This window comes from Neovison vison, chromosome X (genome assembly GCF_020171115.1).
Source record: "Neovison vison isolate M4711 chromosome X, ASM_NN_V1, whole genome shotgun sequence".
Lineage (NCBI taxonomy): Eukaryota > Metazoa > Chordata > Mammalia > Carnivora > Mustelidae > Neogale > Neogale vison.
In genome coordinates, this window is record NC_058105.1 from 58,116,339 (window position 1) to 58,135,743 (window position 19,405).

At 35.0% G+C, this 19,405-nt stretch overlaps 1 protein-coding gene across 3 annotated transcripts in view; it reads left to right on the forward strand.

Annotated features, from left to right (window-relative positions):
- The first annotated feature begins 575 nt into the window (after positions 1-575).
- The window catches only part of POF1B (POF1B actin binding protein), a 114,081-nt gene continuing 95,251 nt past the window's right edge, over positions 576-19,405 (forward strand). For 2 of the 3 annotated variants that reach the window (XM_044235305.1, XM_044235304.1), the window contains exons 1-3: positions 576-643; positions 772-1,095; positions 17,213-17,287. In XM_044235305.1, coding sequence (XP_044091240.1) covers positions 814-1,095; positions 17,213-17,287 — 357 coding nt within the window. In that variant the 5' untranslated portion in view covers positions 576-643; positions 772-813. The remainder of the gene's footprint in view (positions 644-771; positions 1,096-17,212; positions 17,288-19,405) is intronic. The other variant, XM_044235306.1, reaches the window with a different exon arrangement.

Sequence of the window (19,405 nt, forward strand, 5' to 3'; positions counted from 1 at the left end):
TAGGCAACAATCATTTAGACAAATCTACTTCAATATAAGTTAAGAAAGTCATATGAGGTCTGGAGCAAGATACACAGGTCCATAAATTAGACTTGTTAGAAGGAGACCCCATGACAATCTTCCTTAAATGAAATTACCAACTGGGTTTTCAAAGAATGCAAATTTATCTGTGAAAATTAGTGTGTTCCTACACTAATACTTTGTATTTTGATCTGGGACTCTGGAATGATAATATCCATGCCCGTAATTTTCTTTAGTAAGCTTAAGAACCATGGGAAAGTCACTTTCATGTGATGTTTGTTACTTTTTCTCTAACAAGTTTAGACACAAGCATGTCTTTGTATGCTTATTTACAGTTAAATGAATTTCCAATACTGTGGACTTGGAAGCTCTGGCTTCAGTCCTAAAATTCCTCATTTCTATTCTTTCCAGATTCCCTTACCTACTTGAAAGCAGCCTTGTATCTCTGTGGCAAAGCAGGGCCTCTCTTGGCAAGTAAAGCTGCCAGGTAAATCCACCCCTGAGGGGCGTGTCAGTACCATTTCCTGGAGCAATCTCACAGGGTGGCTCTACTTTTCATTTGCACTCAAATAATTTTGCTGCCTCCTCTGCAGCTGCCAGACCTGTTCCTGCTGCTGCTCAGGTAACTCTAACTTCTCCAGGGCACCACTACAGGCAGAGGGGGTTGATAAATGACTTCTACGTGTGCCTGCTTGCCCTCTTACCCTTATTCACCAGCGCTTTCTCTCTCTCTCTCTCTCTGTTCCATAGGGAGAGTGTCTGCAGAGTACCTTGCTGACCACTGAGAACATCATGAGCTCAAGCTATTGGAGTGAGATGAGCAGCAGCAGCTGTGGGATTCCACAACCCCCAGAGGTGCTGCAGTGCCAGCCCCAGCATTACCACTGTTACCATCAGTCAAGCCAAACCCAGCACCCACCAGAAAAAAATGTAGTGTACGAGAGAGTGAGGACCTACAGTGGGCCCATGAACAAAGTTGTTCAGGCCTTGGACCCCATCAGCTCACAGGAAGTTCTCTCTCCTCTCAAAACTGCCTCCTCCTACCAAAATTTGGTTTGGAGCAACCATTCTCAGGTACCATTAAGATAACTCTGTGTGATTATAGAGAGTGGATATCTTGAACCACATATATTTTTTTTTCTGCTTCTCTGCCTCTGTTCTACAGGATGTTATCTTTTGGTGGATTGTAGCTATACAAGCAATGTATGGTCACTTAAATTCCATCTCTTGCTGTACTTTTCTTTACTAGTTCCTGTGGTTTTTTAATGGCTCCAATGAGTTTAATGATCTAACTAGAGCACAGTTAGATCAGATATCTGATCCGGGGTATTCCCTTGCTCTTACCATAAAGCAATCTTCAACTTGAATACAATAACTTTTATAGACTAGTTCCCACTGATTCACTTTATTTCAGAAGTAAACAGATTTTTTAGATAAAATATGCTAGTTCAGAGATAATGGCTCATATGGAGTAATGAGCAGTTATTTGTGTTCAGCAAATAGTACTCTGTTGCTGGGTAAGTGACATGCACAAATATCTGTTCAAATTGTTGTATGTGTTTCATCTTGTGAAAATGACACACTGGTTCTTATACAGCCAGAGTGAATAATTCATGAATATTGGTAGAAAGAGGATTGAAAGAATAGATATAGGATTGAGGAAGTCAAGATGTAATCAATTGTTATATAAATGCTTAAAAAAGCAAAACTCTAAGACATTTTTAAAAATAAAATACAGTTATTTTTAAAGGGGTTATTTTAGCACCAGTATCTGTGCTAATAATCTTGTCAATGAATGTAAAGGAACATTGCAAGACTATAAAATAAGAGCTCTATGTCTATTTTCATTCTTTGAATCCCTTTACATTAAATTTGCATGACTTTAAGTTTTCTGGAAACATCTGTCCAAACTAAAATTATGTTTTCAAGATAAAATTTAGACTGTAAAGAATTAAAAAAGTAACCATTGCGATGATATTATATGATGTTCCATTATTTTACCAACCTGGAATAATATGGGTTATTTTTCCCAAAACCACAATTTAAAAATAGGATATGAAGCAAAATTTCTAAAGTATATAATAAAACTATTTTAAAAGAATTTTTAAAGACAGAGATAAAAAGGCCACAATTTTACAGATATTTCATGCTTAGCTTAATTTGAGGGAAAAAATATGAAGAAAAAATCCAAGATTTACTGCCATTAATTTCCTAACTGAAAAACAAAACAAAAAACAAAACAAAACAAAACAAAAAACCCCCCACCTGTATTGAAGTCAAAGGAAAGAAAAATACAAAGGGAAAAAATACTGCTTTGCATAACTGATAAACAATAATGTGAATGTACATTCCAATATTTAGTATTAGGTTGTTAATGAGCAGTAAAGTGGGTGACATCTATGTTCCTTAGCAGCTCCAAAACAATACAAAACCTAGTTACCGTTATTATAGAAATGTTAAAATCACCCTAACTGTAATAGTTATTTAAAAACAACCTCTTTTCTTGTCAACTTGCTAATAAAGACAGATAAAAATTTAACAGCATAAATTTAACAAGTTACAAATACTGACTACAGAGCAAGTTTTAGGAGCCCTGTATTCTATTGTATTTAGTTCAACTTTCTTTTTTTAGTCATCTCAGGACCAAGCTGATCAAGCTTTTTTACATGGCTTTTTCTTCTTTCTACCTGATAATTATTAAAGTGATCCTTATAAAACTATCTCCATCCTGGGACACAGTTCCCCATAGAGGAGTTTATAAAGAACCCTAGGCACAGAAAATATGGCCACAAAAACTGGGATATGAGATTGGAATGGAGTGTTCTGAAGTCTGAAGTTATAATTGGAAAGAAAAAAAAATAAGGGCTGTGTGAAGATGAGATAAGTGATGTATAGTGAAGGACAAACCAAGAAGTTTCATTCCCTTAGTGAAACAAGAAGAAAGAAAATTTGACTATAAAATTTCAAACTGAGTTAGATATCAAAGGGCATTCACAAATCCACTAAAAGATAATTTGGCAAGAAAGCTTTGAGATAGTTGTCACAAATAATGTGATGAAGAAACTCTTCTATTTTATTTTTCTTTCTTCTTGTTTCTTGGCAGGATGGTATTGTGTAAAGTAGAACTTAGATTTGATCTGAAATTACCTTCATGTTAATGAAATGGGTAAGATGAGGCAGCAGCTTTATTATATGCCATGAGAAGCACAAGCAAATAGTACATACTACTCATAACCCTTTTTGTTTGTTTTTTTATGTTTTAATAAAGTCTGTCTTTAATATGATATGTTTTAGAAACATTTTGAGTTGGTATGTAGCAACTATTCTAATGCTCGAGCTTGTGATCCTTGCAGGTAGTAAAACGTGTAGTACAATCAATTGTTGGTTATCATAAAGTCAGTCAAACTCTTACTTTGTCTGGTAGCATTTTGGTGTTTAGATAACATTCAGATAATTCATAAGATTTTTTTTTCTTTTTTTTTTCTTCCAATTTATTTATTTTCAGAAAAACAGTATTCATTTTTTTTTTCACCACACCCAGTGCTCCATGCAAGCCGTGCCCTCCATAATACCCACCACCTGGTACCCCAACCTCCCACCCCCCCGACACTTCAAACCCCTCAGATTGTTTTTCAGAGTCCATAGTCTCTCATGGTTTAAAAATATGCATAACTGGGGCACCTGACTGCCTCAGTCGATAGATCATTTGACTCTTGATCTCAAGACTGAGTTCAAGCCCCATGATGGGCATGGAGCCTACATAAAATAAAATAAAATGAAATATAAAAAATCTATCATTTTCAGTAGTACAATATGTTCCCTTTGAGAAACTGAAATTGGTGTCACTTTTCTTTGTTTCCTGATCTTAATTTTAGCTCATATAGTAGACATTTTAGATTTAACTAAATGTTTTTTGCAGCACTTCAATATTTTCTATTTCTGGCTTTTTTTTTTTGAAGATTTTATCTATTTATTTGACAGAGAGAGAGAGATCACAAGTAGGCAGAGAACAGCAGGCAGAGAAAGAGGGGGAAGCAGGCTCCCTGCTGACCAAAGACACCCCCCCCCCATGGGAGCTAGAAGCAGGCTTGATCCCAGGACCCTGAGACCATGACCTGAATTGAAGGCAGAGGCTTAAATGAGCCACCCAGGTGCCCCTATTTCTTCTGGCTTTTTAGTATATTTTTTCCTTTATTACCTTCTTGTGCACTACAATGGTATTTATAAATACAAACATATTTTAAATTTCTCCAAATATACTGTTGCTTTGTTTCTTATCTATAATTAATAGATACATTTTATTATTCTCTCAGTTATTATTTTATCTGATTGCTAGATCAGAGAAAATTGAATGTAGAAAATAGTTGCTGGTGAAATTGCCTAAATTAATTCTAGGATTAAAATTACCAGGTTTATCCATATAGATAGGTAAAATTAAACATGAGGTAATCAAGGGCATGGATGCCTTTTCAAAACTAAAAGCAGTCTTATAAATAAATGAAGTTCTAGAAACTACATAAAACAACTTACCACTCAGCCTTTTAAAAAGCTTAAATATTAACCTACCATCATTAACTCAAAATGAAATACTGCCTTAATGAATACCATTGATGTGGTATTCATATATATTTCCCACCCACCAATTAAGCTTTTCATGAAGTTCAAGATATTTTCCACGTATGCAAAGGAATTCTGTTGTTTGAGAGAGAATTGAATCAAAATAAAATATTTTTAATAGCAGCCATTCATTGAATTTAATGTTTATTAAGTGCCTATTACATAGGAAGCACTGTGATTATTTGGATAAATAACCACTACCTTATCCCAGGGAGAGTCGACTTTGAGGATAGATGTGCAGGACCTGGTCTGTAAGTGTTCCATATGTTTATATTTCATTTTTAAATATTATTTTGTGTTTTGGGCATTAGTATTTTATTGAACAAAACAAGTTTTATTTAAAGAAAGGATCTTATAATCTGTATGTCATGTGGGTTACCATTCTTTTGAAGTTAAAATTTACAACCAAATTTAACTCTAGAAAGCAGCTGGGGAGAATGTGCTTTTTATGTGTGTTATTGACAGGCTCTGCTATCAACAACTACTCAGCTTGGGTTTATCTTTGTTTACATGATTTTTTCCCCTTTTCTTTGGTTACAAAGATTGTGGATAGCTCCTTTGCTGTGCCAGGATTCCTATACACTATCAGAAAAATTTCCTGTTCTGCGGGGAGGAGTGTGTTGCTTTGATAAATTGTTTTTCAAGGGTGTGGTCACTAAAAGTGAATGATTGTTCAGGGAAGTAGGTTGTAGAAAAACGAATGAGGTCATAGGATAAAGAGGCCCATGTTTTCAGCTTTGGTCAGCCCTTTTATGCTTGCAGTTAAAAGCTATAGAAATCGTGAATGTAACTAATTGCTGAGTAAAAATGCCCATGCCAATTGTGTCTTGTTTAAGGGAGGTTTGATAAATTGCTGGGCCTGTTTTCAGGCCGTGACGTTCACAAGCTCTGTGTGTTTGTGTGTGTGTGATAGACAAGGTGAGAAAGGGAGATAGGGCAAGGGGAAAGGAGGTGAACTGGTCCTTGAACTGCTGTGATCCAAATTTCTTTTCTTGACAATTCATGGTAAAAGAACTGGGAGATTTGCCATTTATTTTTATTTAATTTTTGTTATTTGACTATAGTTGACACACAATGTTCCATTAGTTTCAGGCATACTAATAGTAACTCAAGTTCTCCATACATTATGCTATGCTCACCACAATACAGCTACAATCTGCCCCCATACAATGTTATTACAATATCATTGACCTTAACTCCTATGCTGTGCCTTTTATTCCAGTGATTTATTCATTCTATAACTGGGAGCCTGTATCTCCCACTCCCCTTTACGCATTTTGTCTATACCCTCACATCTCTTCCCTCTTGCAAACATTAATTTGTTCCTTGTATTTATGTCTGATTCTGCTTTTTGTTTGTTAAACCCCATTTAAAAGTGAAAACTTTTGTAAATAAGTGAATTGAACTAACTTTTTTTTTACACCAGAAGCTACTTCTTTTTTAAAAAAATCTCCAACAGAGCATATGTACTTTCAGTTTTTATTTTTGTTTTATTTTATTTTATTTTTAAGATTTTATTTATTCATTTATTTGACAGAGGAAAAGAGAGAGCACAAGCAGGGGTAATGGGGGAGAGAGAAGCAGGCTTCCTGCTGAGTAGGGAGCCCAATGCAGAGCTCAGTCCCAGGACCCTAAGATCATGACCTGAGCTGAAAATTGACACTAAACTTATTGAGCCACCCAGGCACCCTATATACTTCTAAAGTCAAAAAGCATGTACTGCAAAGAGACTGTATACTTATTTTCTCTCCTAGTTTCCTTCAGGAAAAGAGAAAGAATGAGTCTTATAAATGAGAAATTTCTTCTGGAGGAAAGAAATGAGGGGAAGAAGTTCTATTTCTAGTATATTCTATTGCTTTCTTAACATGAGAATAGAGTTACAGATTTTATCCTAAATCAAGGAAGTGTTTGTTTCATCTAAAAAAAATCAGTATAATTTATGTTTCTTCCTGTACAAAGTTCAGAACAACACTGAACAATAACCTAAGGCAGGTACTTAACCATGTTATTGATTTCGAAAAGTTTTATCAAAAACATCTTTTAAACTATTCAGAGAATGTATTCGAATAGCAGTTTGCCTTGGCAAATTCTGTCAGCATAAATGTCAGTTGGTATTTAAAGATATTGCCTCTTTTTAAAGATTTTTATTTATTTATTTGACAGAGATCACAAGTAGGCTGAGAGGCAGACAGAGAGAAAGAGAGAGGAGGAAGCAGGATCCCTGCTGAGCAGAGAGCCTGACCTGGGGCTCAGTCACAGGACCCTGGGATCATGACCTGAGCCAAAGGCAGAGGCTTTAACCCACTGAGCCACCCAGGCACCCCAAGATATTGTCTCTTTTGAAACTATTGGTCCTAAACTGTTCCTAAATCACTATTATTACTTTTGGTGGTTCTCAGTCATTTTAAGACTCTGTCTTGGAACATTATATTATTTATTAGTTTTTCAAAGTTTTAAAGTTCAAATTAGACAGCATGCAAGTTCCATGTTCATTTCAACAAGCTTCCAAATATTTAGAGAACAAAGTCCTATACTGTGTATGTAATCTCTATTGCCTAATTCTCATTCCCAGCAATCTTGCCATTTCTCCAGTATTTATTGCACCAAAGACTTGAACTCCTTGATAAGTTATCAATAGTAAATGAAAGATAATAGGTGTTGGCTGCAGAGGTTCATATTTTGCAGAGTATAAAGATGAGTCACATAAAACACTGTGCAGAGAAAATTCCCATACAAATGAATCTATGGGGAATAGCTCATAGAGAGCTGCAAATAATAAATGAGCAGTGATGAGGTAGACTTTAGCAGATCCAAACTATGAAACAGTCTAGTGTAGTGGCTAAGAGTGTAGGTTTATGTTTTAAATGTCTTGGATTTAATTCCTGGTTCAGGGACATGCTAGTTATAGGTATCAGTTGCTTAATTGGTAAAATGAGACAATAATACCTAATTCATAGGATCATTGTTAGAGTCAAATTCAATAATACGTGATGGACAACACACAGCATAGTGTCTGACACATAGTGTTAGTGTCATAGAACCTAGAATACATTTTGACATCTCAGGACAAAAAAAAAAAATTACCTCTCAATTTTAAAATGGGAACAATGATACCTTCCTTCAGGGTTTTAGTGAACATTAAGTGAGATAATATGTGAAGGTGTTGAATACACTGTCTGGACACGCGCTGATTCTTTCCATTTTTCCCACCGCTGTGAAAATATGGCCAACAAAAGTCCCTAGTTGCACAGACAAAATAGGCTAATAGATAATGAATTAATAGGCTATAAAGTAAGAGTTCTTTTAATACTGGAAAGATTACATAAAGACGTATGCTTGAAAGGCTTATTAGGGTTCTACTAGCTAAGAAAGACTAATGAAGAAAACCATTACAGCAGTTTTCTAAAGCTCATGGTATATGATCAAAAGACTGGAATGGCAGGAATGTATTTATAATGTTTACTGGCATAAGACTCCCTTAGAAAGAGTAATTTGGAAGTTCCCATGCTCTTAGAGTCTTTGAACTTGAACCTTAATATTTGAGATGGAGGAACTTGAACCTTAATATTTGAGATGGAGTTTTTTTAGTTTGTGCTTACTTTTTTTCTTTTTAAAATGCAAAGACGGGACGCCTGGGTGGCGCAGTTGGTTGGACGACTGCCTCCGGCTCAGGGCGTGATCCTGGAGTCCCGGGATCGAGTCCCACATCAGGCTCCCAGCTCCATGGGGAGTCTGCTTCGCTCTCTGACCCTCTCCTCGCTCATTCTCTCTCTCACTGTCTCTCTCTCTCAAATAAATAAAATAAAATCTTTAAAAAAAAAATAAAAAAATAAAATGCAAAGACACTGGGCATTAAAACTTGTTTGCTATCTGTCTCTTAATGTTTCCTCTAGAGCTATACTTCTAATAGGATATCATGAGGCTTTCCATTTATATCTAAATTAATCAAAATCAAATAAAATTAAATATTCACTTCCTCATTGAACCAGGCATATTTTAACTGTTCAACAGCCATATGTAGCTGATGGTTACTATATCAGACAACACAAATGTAAAACATTTCCACCATTGCAAAGTGTTCTACTGGACACTGCAAATCTATACAGTCAGGCTACACATTTGAAGACAGAATTACCTCTAAGATCATCACATTCAAGGAAATTTATGGTGGTACAAATATGTGATCAAAGTGCTGCCAATTTACATGATCAGCTATAATGGATAGATAAAAATGAAATAAAAAATGAAGCTACAAACTCTCAAAGTAAACTGTAGAGTGACTATTTTAGGAGAAATAGAATTAAATTCATAAACCTTTAAAAAAGAAATTCATAAACCTAAATAAAACATTCTTATGTATGTATCTATCCTTCTGTTTGTCTATATGATTTTCCCAGAACCTCACTTTTTGGCAAAGCAATGGTAAGAAGAGGAAAAAGATAAAAAATGACCATCCTCAATCAAAATGCATCTTTATTTCTTTTAGGGACATGATCTATTTTTTATAACCTCTCTGGAACTTCCTATTTCCCTTAACCCACTGAATTAATTTTAAACTTTAGTAAGTAAAGTCCAAATATCATTCTCATTTTTACAGATGTGATAACTAAAGCACAGAGATGTTATATGACTTACTGAAGTTCATATAGCTAGTATGTGATAGAACTAGGATTTAAATCTAGCAGTCTGGTTGTAGGTCAATGCTTGTAACCTCCATGCTATGCTATATATTTTGGTCTACACATTCGACTCTTATTTATTTTACACAGTAACATCTGACACCTGTTTCTTATTTTTACTTCATGATCACGTATATGCTTCTATTATGAATGACTTAAAATCTTTTGACACAAACCAAGGCCTAGATAATAATGTAATGAACATTTCAATGTGTTAACAATTTGTAATTTATCAAGAAGGCAGACATTTTTTGCTGTTATTCAGAATTCTTTTTTTAAAGATATTTTTCTCATAAATGGTATTGATTGTTTTGTATCAAAATATATAAGGCTCTAGCACTGGGTAATAACTTGATTAATTTTTAGTTAGTTAAAAATTCATCAGTGCTTCAGGAGAACTTTGATAGAAATATTATGAAGAAATAAAATCAATTTTTACTTTGGTGTGGGATTAATAATCTCAGCAATAAAATATCATTTACTTTGTGGTACAGAATTTTTTCAAAAAATTTAATTATCAAGTTCCAAAAGTAGGTTCAAACTCCTCACCTCGATGACATCAAAGTGTCTCCTTAGAATAGCACTATTCTAGGGGTGCCTGGGTGGCTCAGTGGGTTAAAGCTTTTGGCTCAGGTCATGATCCCAGGGTCCTGGAATTAAGCCCTGCATCAGGCTCTCTGCTCAGCAGGGGGCCTGTTTCCCTTCCTCTCTCTCTCTGCCTACCTCTCTGCCTACTTGTGATCTCTGTCTGTCAAATAAATAAATAAAATCTTTTTTAAAAAAAGAATAGTCCTATTCTACTTTTACTATGTTATTTCCCACTACCCACTTCCTCCCACCTTGTGTACTGGACACACTCTACTGCTGTTTCTTGAAGAAACTCAGCATTTTGCCTCTCTTCCACCCCTGCATTTGTTCATTTCATTCCCCACACTGGCAACAGCCACACTTCCCTCACATGTTCTCTGGAATCCTACTTAACACTTAAAAAAAATTAACAAAACAGGAAACAACATGTGTTGGAGAGGATGTGGAGAAAGGGGAACCCTCTTACACTGTTGGTGGGAATGCAAGTTGGTGCAGCCTCTTTGGAGAACAGTGTGGAGATTCCTCAAGAAATTAAAAATAGAGCTTCCCTATGACCCTGCCATTGCACTCCTGGGTATTTACCTCAAAGACACAGATGTCGTGAAAAGAAGGGCCATCTGTACCCCAATGTTTATAGCAGCAATGGCCACAGTCGCCAAACTATGGAAAGAACCAAGATGCCCTTCAACGGACAAATGGATAAGGAAGATGGGGTCCATATACACTTTGGAGTATTATGTCTCCATCAGAAAGGATGAATACCCAACTTTTGTAGCAACATGGACGGGACTGGAAGAGATTATGCTGAGTGAAATAAGTCAAGCAGAGAGAGTCAATTATCATATGGTTTCACTTATTTGTGGAGCATAACAAATAGCATGGAGGACAAGGGGCGTTAGAGAGGAGTAGGGAATTTGGGTAAATTGGAAGGGGAGGTGAACCATGAGAGACTATGGACTCTGAAAAACAGTCTGAGGGGTTTGAAGTGGCGGGGGGGGGGTGGGAGGTTGGGGTACCAGGTGGTGGGTATTATAGAGGGCACGGCTTTCATGGAGCACTGGGTGTGGTGAAAAAATAATGAATAATGTTTTTCTGAAAATAAATAATTTGGAAAAAAAAATACATCTGGAAAATTTTCTTCTTAAAGACACATCCAGTACTCAATCTTCTTACCCTCTCCTCAATGTAGTACTCCATTCCCACCTCCATCTCAAATGTGTTCTCCTAGATAGTATCACTTTTTACTATTTAACTGTAATGTATTTTTTTTGTTGTTTTGTTTTGTTTTTGTTTTGGGTGTGTGTGTTTTTTTGTGTGTGTGTTTTTTTGTTTTTTGTGTAATGTACTTACAATACTGAGTAATATATTACAGATGTGGTCCTTCCTCCCCTCCACTATAGTACACTAACTGAGGGTTAAGATTTTTAGAAATCAAAATCTTTAAAAATCAAAAATCAAAGATAAACGAAAATAAATATTTTGGGGAATGGGATGGAACTGGAAATTCTCCTGCTCTTTCTCCCATCTTCCTTTTGCCTTCTCCCCTCTCCCTTCTCCTCTTCCCTCTTTCTTTCATTTCCTCTTCCTTTGCCCTTTGTGATTATGGTTTGCAAAATGCCTGAATGTGGATTTAAGCAATGGCATTAATAAAGATATATAGTTATGATTATTTGTGATTTTCACTCTTCGATGCCTTCTCTTTGAACAGAAAATGGAAAGTAGGGCACAAATTCCTTCTTTAAAAAAGTGAAAAACACATAAATTAAGTATTAGGAAGCTACTTAATAGGCCAGTTAGTTTTCTGTTTTAGTCGTTGGGTCACATTAAGAATCTGGACTTGAGTTGTTTATATTTGATTTATGCCTTTTTCCACTATGAACAAATATTTATCATTACTTATTAAGGCAAATGATGTTAAAGGGTTAGTGATTCTGATCTGTCATCACATTATTTCCCTGGGATCTTGTTGTTGTGTTGCTTCTTTTTTTTTTTTTTTTTTTTTGTTAACCATCAGTATTTTTTTTTTTTGCATTTTTCTTTTTTTTTCCATTTATTTATTTTCAGAAAAACAGTATTCATTATTTTTTCACCACACCCAGTGCTCCATGCAAGCTGTGCCCTCTATAATACCCACCACCTGGTACCCCAACCTCCCACCCCCCCGCCACTTCAAACCCCTCAGATTGTTTTTCAGAGTCCATAGTCTCTCATGGTTCATCTCCCCTTCCAATTTACCCAAAAGCACATACCCTCCCCAATGTCCATAACCCTACCCCCCCTTCTCCCAACCCCCCTCCCCCCAGCAACCCACAGTTTGTTTCGTGAGATTAAGAGTCACTTATGGTTTGTCTCCCTCCCTATCCCATCTTGTTTCATGGATTCTTTTAAGCAAATTATTTTGAAGCTGCTAATTAGTAGTCTGCTTATAAAGATATTTCCTTTACTTCCCCTGCTACTTAAAATCTGTCTAGGTAAAGCTACTTTATTTACTGAATCTTGCTCAGTTACCTTATAATTGTTTTAGTGTATCAGTTGTGTGCCCAAAGATTCCCTCATAAAAACTACTACTACTGCTCAGTACTCAGCCAAAATTATTTTAAAATATTCACAAACATATTAAATCTAAGACCATGTTATCTAGAAAAGTTGCTTAAATTCCCTACAAATACCTCATATCACTCTTCTGCTGAAGAAACCATCAATAACACTCAGTGTTTATAAATTTCTTAGTCTGACTTTCAGATCCCTTCATTATCTGGCTTCTAGGGACCTTAATTCCTGGAACTCCCCTTCTAATATTCTATTTCAGCCAAAATGTAAACTGTTGTTCTCTAAATATAGGCCCTGAAGTTCCATAAATATGCCTTTGTTCCTGTTTCTCTTACACCCAAAATGTCTTATTTCCCCATCCTCACCAATCTAGATGAGCTGAAATTAAACCAATTTTTCAAAACTTTCCTCAAGTATAACCTTGTGATGAAATCTTAAATTGTCCCAGGCTGAACTCATCTCTTAGCCCTCAAAACACTCATAGTAAGCTCTTCATAGCTTTTATAATAATCTATTGTTATTTACACTAACAGTTTTTACTCCTTAAATAATTATACTCCTGGTGAGAACAGAGAGTGTATTCTATCTATGCTTTATATCTCTTCCAATACTATTACATAACAAGTATTGAACAAATTAATTATACATGTAACCAATCCAGTAAAAATAATGCCTCACAGTAACAGATGGTATTTCTATTTTTCAAAATTCTTTTACATACATTATTTACCCACTGGAATTTCAGAAATTAAGTAGAAAAACATTATTACATCCATTGTATAAATTGTACAGTGTACACATAAAAATAGGCATTGTGCATTATTTTTCTGTTGTACAAATAAAGAAATTGAGATGCAGATATGTCAAAATAGCCTGTCCAAGTTATAACAGCTAGTTAATAAATGTCCTGGTTTAGAAACCAGTTCTTGATAGTTTCACTATATCAACTATCAACCTTGATTAGCCTTAGTTCAATACTAAAGTATTTTCAGTATAAACAAGTTTATATTTTTTTGGTTTCAACAAGTCATTTGATGATTACCCTTAGAGCAAATCATTTGGCAGATTTCCCCCTTCTAATATTCTATTATCAGAATAGGGAGGGAGACAAATCATAAGTGACTCTTAATCTCACGAAACAAATTGTGGGTTGCTGGGGGGAGGGGGGTTGGGAGAAGGGGGGTAGGGTTATGGACATTGGGGAGGGTATGTGCTTTTGGGTAAATTGGAAGGGGAGATGAACCATGAGAGACTATGGACTCTGAAAAACAGTCTGAGGGGTTTGAAGTGACGGGGGGGGGTGGGAGGTTGGGGTACCAGGTGGTGGGTATTATAGAGGGCACGGCTTGCATGGAGTACTGGGTGTGGTGAAAAAATAATGAATACTGTTTTTCTGAAAATAAATAAATTGGGGGAAAAAATGAAAAAAAAAGAAAAGAGTTTCTGTTCGAATTTTCAAGGCCTTGCCCTGAAATAATCCTGGAATTCAGAGTATGTCTTAAATTTTTAAGATTTTTCTTCTACCTAAAGGACAGTAACACCTCTCCAGCTTCTGCTTTCTCTCCTTTCTACCCTTCACTGAGCTACTTGTAAGCTCTCTCACTAAGGTAAGTAACTGAGAAATTGGAGCTATTTGCATTCTATATGATTTGTTAATTCTGAAAAACATTGCTTTTTAACAAACAGAAATAAAATGCAGTTTTATGAATTCTCTCTAGGAAAACTAGAGCTTCCCAGCTCTGATTTGGGTATACCAAGGTATGGACAATTATCTCAGGTGATGTAGTGAAATTATCCCAAAAAGCAGACTGATTTTAATCCACTCTGATATTAAAATTGGTAATGCCATATGTGCTTCATAAAGGGAGAAGGAAGAAAAGGAAAGGAGGAAGAGGACTGATACAGTTTTACAAAGTTGAAAACCATTACCTTAGAGAGTGTGGGAAAAGCGGCCTGGATTTTATAATAAGCCTGAGCCCACCTAATTATAAACAAAATTCTTTTATGAGAATTCTACCTAAATAAAGTTGCCAGTAAGATAATAGTTATGTATTTAGCAAATATGAGCACAGAATAAAAAACTCAATACTATGCTTAATATTTAATCAAAAAAAGTAGGGCCTTCCTAGAAAATTGAATATAAATATTAAATAAAAATTCAATGTTTTATTGAGTTTGTAATCCTGTGAATACACTCCGCAAATATATCATATTATCTACCAAAAAAAAAGAAAAAACTCTATTGGATTTTTAGAATTTTAAGTTATTTAATCAGGGTTATTCTTTCATACACTTTTGGGAGGATCTCTTGTTTTCAGCCACTCAAAAGTTACTTTTGATAATAAATAATAAAAAAATCATATATCTAGCTTCTTATTATAAGAACTAGTCAAATCTAACAGTAGAATTATGTTCATCAACTTGAAAAACAAAAAAATATAGTGTGACATCCTATAGATGCGGCAAAAATGAGCATTTAATGGGAAAAGCTACATTTACCTAAACCAATTCTAATAATGAAGGCTCAAAACAATTATGTAAAATATAATTTAATTATAATTATATAGGCATATCTAATTTATAATACAAAAATATTTACTTGTACTGCAGAATAATAAAAACAATAACTATTATTATTTATAGATACATATTTATGTGAAGGTATACCAGATAATAATGGTTATTTCTGGGTAGGGGATTTGGATAAAGGGAGAATGATTAAGGGAAGATCTTTGACTTCATCTGTATACATTTTTATGTTCACATGTATTCATGTACTATTGCATAAATAAAGAACACCTTTTATTTTCTTCCTTCTCTTTCTTCCCTCTCTTTCTCTTTCTTACCTGCTCCTCTTGGCCCTGTGGGCCAAACCCACATGTACTTGGTTGTATTTATAACCATTATTCTGAGCTGAAGACCATATACCTGTTTGGCCTACAATCTTCAATTCTCTGCATTTATCTGAGAAATTCTCAGCTATAGCAGGAAATCTGAGAACATATACAAAGGCTGCCTTGAAGTATTAAGCTTGCAGTATTACTGCTGATGTAACATGGAAAGGGAGGATGAAAATGTTATAAGGTGAACCAAAAGATAAACAAAAAACCCCCACAGCATGCAAAATATTTGGCAATTTGTTTTAAGAACAGCACATTACACCTACATTACAGCTATACTTCCATACGAATCTGCCGGTGTTTCCCTTGCAAGTCCGTGATTCTGATTTTCAATAGTCTCCTTGTTCTAAAAAAAAAAAAAAAAGAAAGAAAGAATTGTTTTTATTGTGGAAATATATCCTGGAGTTATGTCAATTGGTTGTAAGTTATAGTAATGTATGAAGAGATTGATTAATGCTATCAACTCTTTGCACACTAATAAAGCAACAGTTTCGCTGATTTGGGAAAAATGTAAAGAATGTCAGCATAACCAATAAAGTGACTTTTATCTAATCATTATTAAAAAATCATACTATCACTTTTATAGACCATTTTCCTTTAACATCAGAGCCTAGTCTTTGAAATTTCACCAGAAGCAGATCAGACAAACCATAATTAAAAGTTAGACTGAAGTAATCTCAGAGCAGTAGTCTTTTTTTAAAGTTTTTATTTTAATTCCAGTTTGTTAACACACAGGGTTATATTAGTTTCAGGTGTACAATATAGTGATTCAAAAATTCCATACATCACCCACAGCTCATCACATATGCACTCCTTAATCCTCATCAACTTATTTAACCCATTCCCCCTCCTACCTCCCCTAACCAGTAACCATTAGGTTGTTCTCTATAGTGAATAGTCTCTTCCCCCAACCCTGCCAACTCATTTGTTTTGTTTCTTACATTCCACATATGAGTGAAATCATACAGTATTTACCTTTCTCTGACTGTCATCTCACTTAGCATTATACTCTTTAGCTCCATGTATGTTGTTGCAAATTTCAAGATTTCATTCTTTTTATTGTTGAATAATATTCCATTGTATATATATACCACATCTTCTTTATTTGTTGGTCAATCAGTAGACCCTGGGCTGCTTCCATATCTTGGTGATTGTAAATAATGCTGCTATAAACACAAGGGTGCATGTATCCCTTTGAATTAGTATTTTTGTATTTTTTGGATAAATATCCAATAGTGTGATTGATTCTGGATCAATGGGCAGTTCTATTTTTAAATTTATGAGGAACCTCCATACCATTTTCCAGAGTAGCTGCACCAGTTTGCATTCCCACCAACAGTATAAGAGGGCTCACCTTTCTCCACATCCTCGCCAACACATGTTGTTTCTTGTGTTTTTTATTTTAGCAATTCTGACAGTTATGAGGTAATATCTCATTGTAGTTTTGATTTGCATTTTCAGGGCAGTAGACTTAGTTGAGTTTTCAAAGGTAGTTTTCTATTATGGTTAGAAAATTTTGTATTTTATGTTGATAAGTTTTGCATCTTGTTAAATTAAAGACCTATAATAACATCGGGATATATATTAGCAGAGATCTCAAGAAGAAAAGAAGGATGTAACCTAGAAATACAAGAAGAATGTGTTATTATGAAATTATTCAAGAAACTATTTTATCATTAGTTTACTAGCAAAGCTGACAAAGGAATTCAGTACTGTGCTCTTTGGAAGTTCTTCTGACAAACTAGGTTATTATAAAATTAAAGGAAGTTATACCTAAAGAAGGTAAGATACAACTTATGTAACAGTTTCTGACACAACTTATTAACAGTTTCTGAACATCCCTTTTTTTCTCAACAGGAACTCCATTCTCCAACTCTGAAAATACCTACTTGTCCTCCAAGCACTGTACGTATAACCCCAAATACTGAACAGGTAAAAGAAGTTATGGATTAGATTAGATACTTTTCTTTTTATGTAAGCCTTGCTCATATGTTTAAGTAATCTTTAAGCTCTCCTAAGGCTTTACACATTTACAAAATTTCAGGAACACAAATCTAGAAAGGGGATTCTCATATATGATAATCAGCTCAACCCATTAAAAGAATGTGAAACAGGTGCTGAAAAAATGTTATGAACTGAAATTTTTCAGTTTCATTGTCTATTCAATCTAATTGCTTTTAGTTTGAGTGTAGTTTATTTTTAGTCAAGGATCTCCAGTATTTATATTATATTATATTATATTATATTATAAAATATATATTTTAGGTTCCTTGAGTTTAGCACAAGTAAAGTACTTAAAGATTTTATTTATTTGACAGAGAAAGAGAGATAACAAGTAGGCAGAGAGGCAGGCAGAGAGAGGCGGAAGCAGGGTCCACTGAGCAGAGACCCCAATGCTGGGCTCGATCCCAGGACCCTGAGATCATGACCTGAGCTGAAGGCAGAGGCTTAACCCACTGAACCACCCAGGTGCCCCACAAATGAAGTACTTAGATCTTGGATTGGTCAAGGACCTGACTTTGGGAGTGATAGCACTGTCAGTTTGCATTCAGAGAGAAAAGCTTATAGTGTATAACTAGACCTTCTGAAAGGTACATGATTTGGAAGATACACAAGGATCTAGTTCCCCTAGTTTTTACAACTTAATAACACCAAGTTTAAGATTACCCTGGAGTTTAGGCACTATATCTCCAAAAGGTACCTATAATAATAATTGAATACCATGTTAACAAATATGTATTTAATGAGCTAGTCAACATTCATTAAAAAGTGAATCCAAAGGAAATAAAATTAAAAAAACATCCTAAATTTGCTACTACATAGGACAGGAGTATAAAGGATGTGACGCTTGGAGGCTAGGAGGGAGAAAGATGGTGTTCTAAGAAAGCAGTCCTGCCCAGATGAGGTACCAATGTATGAGCGGTGAACAAAGGGACAAAAACTGGTCTCTAGATTTTAGTACAGCAAGGAAAAGCTGATCTTATGCAAAACAAATAAGATTATCAAAAGTTTGTCTACCATTTCCCAATTTGGCCTAGCCTAGAGCTGAGTCGGCTAGAGTCATGCTTTTATTTATTTATTTATTTATTTAGAGAGACAGAGAGCAGGAGTGGGTAGGGAGGAGGGCGGGGTGGGGAGAGAAGTAGACTCCCTGCTGAGCATGGATCCCTGTGTGGGGATGGATACCAGGACCCTGGGAAATCAGGTCAGTCATTTAAGCCACTGAGCCATCCAGATAACCCTAGGGTCATGCATATATTTAGCAAACAATTGCTGAGTCCTGACTATGTATCAAATATTGTACAAAGATGTTTTAGATCCAATTACTATTCTCAAAGAGCTCTCAGACTAGCATGGATCCCATACACAGCAAAACATAAGTGGGATAAAGGCTACAACAGCGTTAGAAATAGAGCTCTACAAGATCACCAAGACAAGATTACCTTGGAAAAGTAAGCCCACTTAAATCACAGAGATATTCACTACATTCAAATCCAGGCAGCAAATTGCATTAGCTGTTATTTTTTATAATGAAGGCTTTAAAACTGGGTTTACGATGTTTTATTTATGATAATACAAATATGCTTATTGTGGAGAATTTTGGAACCATAAAAAATGTAGACAAGAAGAAATAAAAATCACTCATGATCCCTTCTCTTACCCACAGATAGTATTATTAGCATTTTACATTTTCTTCCATTCAAATAAAGAATTGAGATCATACCATATATGCAGTTCTATATCTTCATTTCTCACTTAACCTTATATAATATGAGCTTTTTCATGTAAATTTGTATTACTCAAAATCATTATTTTAGTAGCTACATATTTCAGCCTGTAGATGATTAATCTTTCCCCTCTCCATAGGAAAGTGCTCCTCTTAGTGTACCTTCATCAGTATTATTATTTGAAATTTATTTCCAATTAAAATATGGTACCTTTGTTATGTTTATTTGATTCTTAGTTTGGTTGAATAGTTCTTGCTATTTATTAAACATTTGTTTTTCTTTTATAAATGTTCATGCCATTTGCTTATTTTTCTATTAGTAT